The sequence below is a fragment of the Volvox carteri genome (assembly GCF_000143455.1).
Source record: "Volvox carteri f. nagariensis unplaced genomic scaffold VOLCAscaffold_9, whole genome shotgun sequence".
Classification (NCBI taxonomy): domain Eukaryota; kingdom Viridiplantae; phylum Chlorophyta; class Chlorophyceae; order Chlamydomonadales; family Volvocaceae; genus Volvox; species Volvox carteri.
Window position 1 is genome coordinate 1,584,742 of NW_003307552.1, and position 2,145 is coordinate 1,586,886.

Below are 2,145 nucleotides of genomic sequence, written 5' to 3' on the forward strand. Positions count from 1 at the left end.
GGCGAGGTGGGTGGATGAGGGCGGTGTGCATCCTCCTCATCCTGCATTCCCTTCTTCGCTATTGCCTCGTACCATGTTCACTTCTTGTTCCTTAGGGGTGTTGGGAAGGGCTCAGGGGTTAGCTGGCTCCCGGCCCCTTTGCCGCACCTCCCTCCTGTTCTGCCACTTGCATGACACCTTCCCTCTTTCCCATCCGCGCCTCTTGCCCCTTCTCGCCTCTCGCCCCACTTCTCTCCCCCTATGCCCCCTCTGCGCCCCCCTCCCTCCCTCTCCCCCCCTCCCTCTCCCTCCTCCCCCTCCCGCACTCTCAGGCTGCTGGCGGCTCATGAGCCCTTCCTGGCGGGCAGTCTGAGGGAGCCCTCCCTGCCGCCGTGGAGGGTGGCGGACGGGCTGCTGCGTGCGGCGGCGCAGTCCGTACCCACCGTACGATTGGAGCTGCTGGAGGGCCTGCAAGAGAGGGTGGGTAGGGGGGTTTAAAGGGAGGGGGGAGGGAAGGGGAGAACGCAAAAGGGTGAAGGACTGACTTGCCTGGACGCTGACGTAGCTTCGCTACCCCGTACCGGCCGGCTTCCCTTGCTTCCCCCCAACCTTTCCCGGCCCTGCCCGGGCTCCGAAACCGCTCCTATCCTCTCCCATCCCGTCCGTCGCAATGTGTGGGCCCGCCGTAGGGATCTGGGAGCTTTGACGCTTCCTGGCTGCCTTCCTGGCGCCCTTCCCCCGTCCCCTCTTTGCTTCTTAAAGGAATTATGAAAAATTATGTCGTCGCAGTTGTTTCTTTGTCTCCTGCATCGTGCCCTTGTTTCTCATCATGCAATGGGCCCCCCTCTCCGTGAGTTCATCTCCGACCCTCCGTCATCTTCTCTTTGGGCGGGTGTCCTTACCGCCCTCCCCTTCTCCCCTCCCCTCTCGACGCGCCGGTACATTATCTCTTGAGGTCCTCGCATATGCTTACCCCCCCACTCTCCTCCCCTCTCTCTCCTCCCCACTCTCTCCTCCCCTCTCTCTCCTCCCCACTCTCCTCCCCTCTCTCTCCTCCCCACTCTCCTCCCCTCTCTCTCCTCCCCACTCTCCTCCCCTCTCTCTCCTCCCCACTCTTCTCCCTTCTCTCTCCTCCCCACTCTTCTCCCTTCTCTCTCCTCCCCACTCTTCTCCCCTCTCTCTCCTCCCCACTCTTCTCCCTTCTCTCTCCTCCCCACTCTCCTCCCTACTCTCTCCTCCCCACTCTCCCCCCCACTCTCCCCCCCACTCTCCTCCCCACTCCTTCCAGATTTTGCTGCTGCCGTCTTCGGAGCTGATGACGCTCATAGCCCGGTGCGGGGAGCTGCACCTGCTGCCGCCCCTGACCCTGGCGGCCATGACGAACAGATTGCGGGTAGGTTATGGGGGACCATGTGCGTTTCGCAGCCTCGTGGTGGCGTTTCCATGCAAGGGCTATTGCCGTCTTACTCAAGGCTCAATCCGTCAGTTCGTTATTCGGTTGTTCAGTTGTTCGGCTGTTCGTTATTTGGTTGAATGTTCTTTTTGACCCAGTTTGACCGTTATCATCGTTGGGGGCGGTGGTACAGGTTCACTACCGGGGTGCCCCCAAGTCTTATCGGGACGCAGCGTCCTGCGCCGGGCCATCAGAGGCGGCAACGGCGGCTGCAGATGAGGACCTGGACGCTGACGTCGACATCCACGCCGCCGCGTCCGCCTCCCTCCCCTCTTACACCGCCGGTGGCGCTGCTCTTGCCGCTGGTGGCTGTGGCGGCAGTGGCGACGGCGCTGTCGCTGGCCATGCCACACGCGTGCTGGCTCCGCCTCCGTCGCCTCCGTCGTCTCCGTCGTCGTCGTCATCGTCGTACGGCCTTGAGGACACGCCTCCGCCGGTTAGCGTCGCCATGTCGGGCCTTGTAGATGCCATTCGTCGGCGGATGCTGAGCTCCAGCGGCGTTGGCGCAGCCGCTTCCGCTGCCCCCGCCTCCGTCGGCAGCGTTGCCGACCAGATAAGCTCCAGCTCCGGCTCTTCTTCCGTACTGCGCTGGGATCGTCGCACCATAATTAGCAGCGACCCGCCGCAGATGGCGTTGGGGCTGGCGCACGCGCTGGCTGCGGCGCTGGTGGCGGAGGGCGAGGCGGCGCTGCCGCTGACGCGCTCCGCCAGGG

At 64.0% G+C, this 2,145-nt stretch overlaps 1 protein-coding gene across 1 annotated transcript in view; it reads left to right on the plus strand.

The window, feature by feature from the left end:
- Positions 1 to 2,145, plus strand: part of VOLCADRAFT_88634 (uncharacterized protein) — a gene marked incomplete at both ends in the record, with an annotated part of 20,366 nt that overhangs the window by 12,888 nt on the left and 5,333 nt on the right. Inside the window, 3 exons of the mRNA XM_002948170.1 lie at positions 312 to 459; positions 1,268 to 1,372; positions 1,566 to 2,099. Of these exons, the coding sequence (XP_002948216.1) occupies positions 312 to 459; positions 1,268 to 1,372; positions 1,566 to 2,099 (787 nt within the window). The remainder of the gene's footprint in view (positions 1 to 311; positions 460 to 1,267; positions 1,373 to 1,565; positions 2,100 to 2,145) is intronic.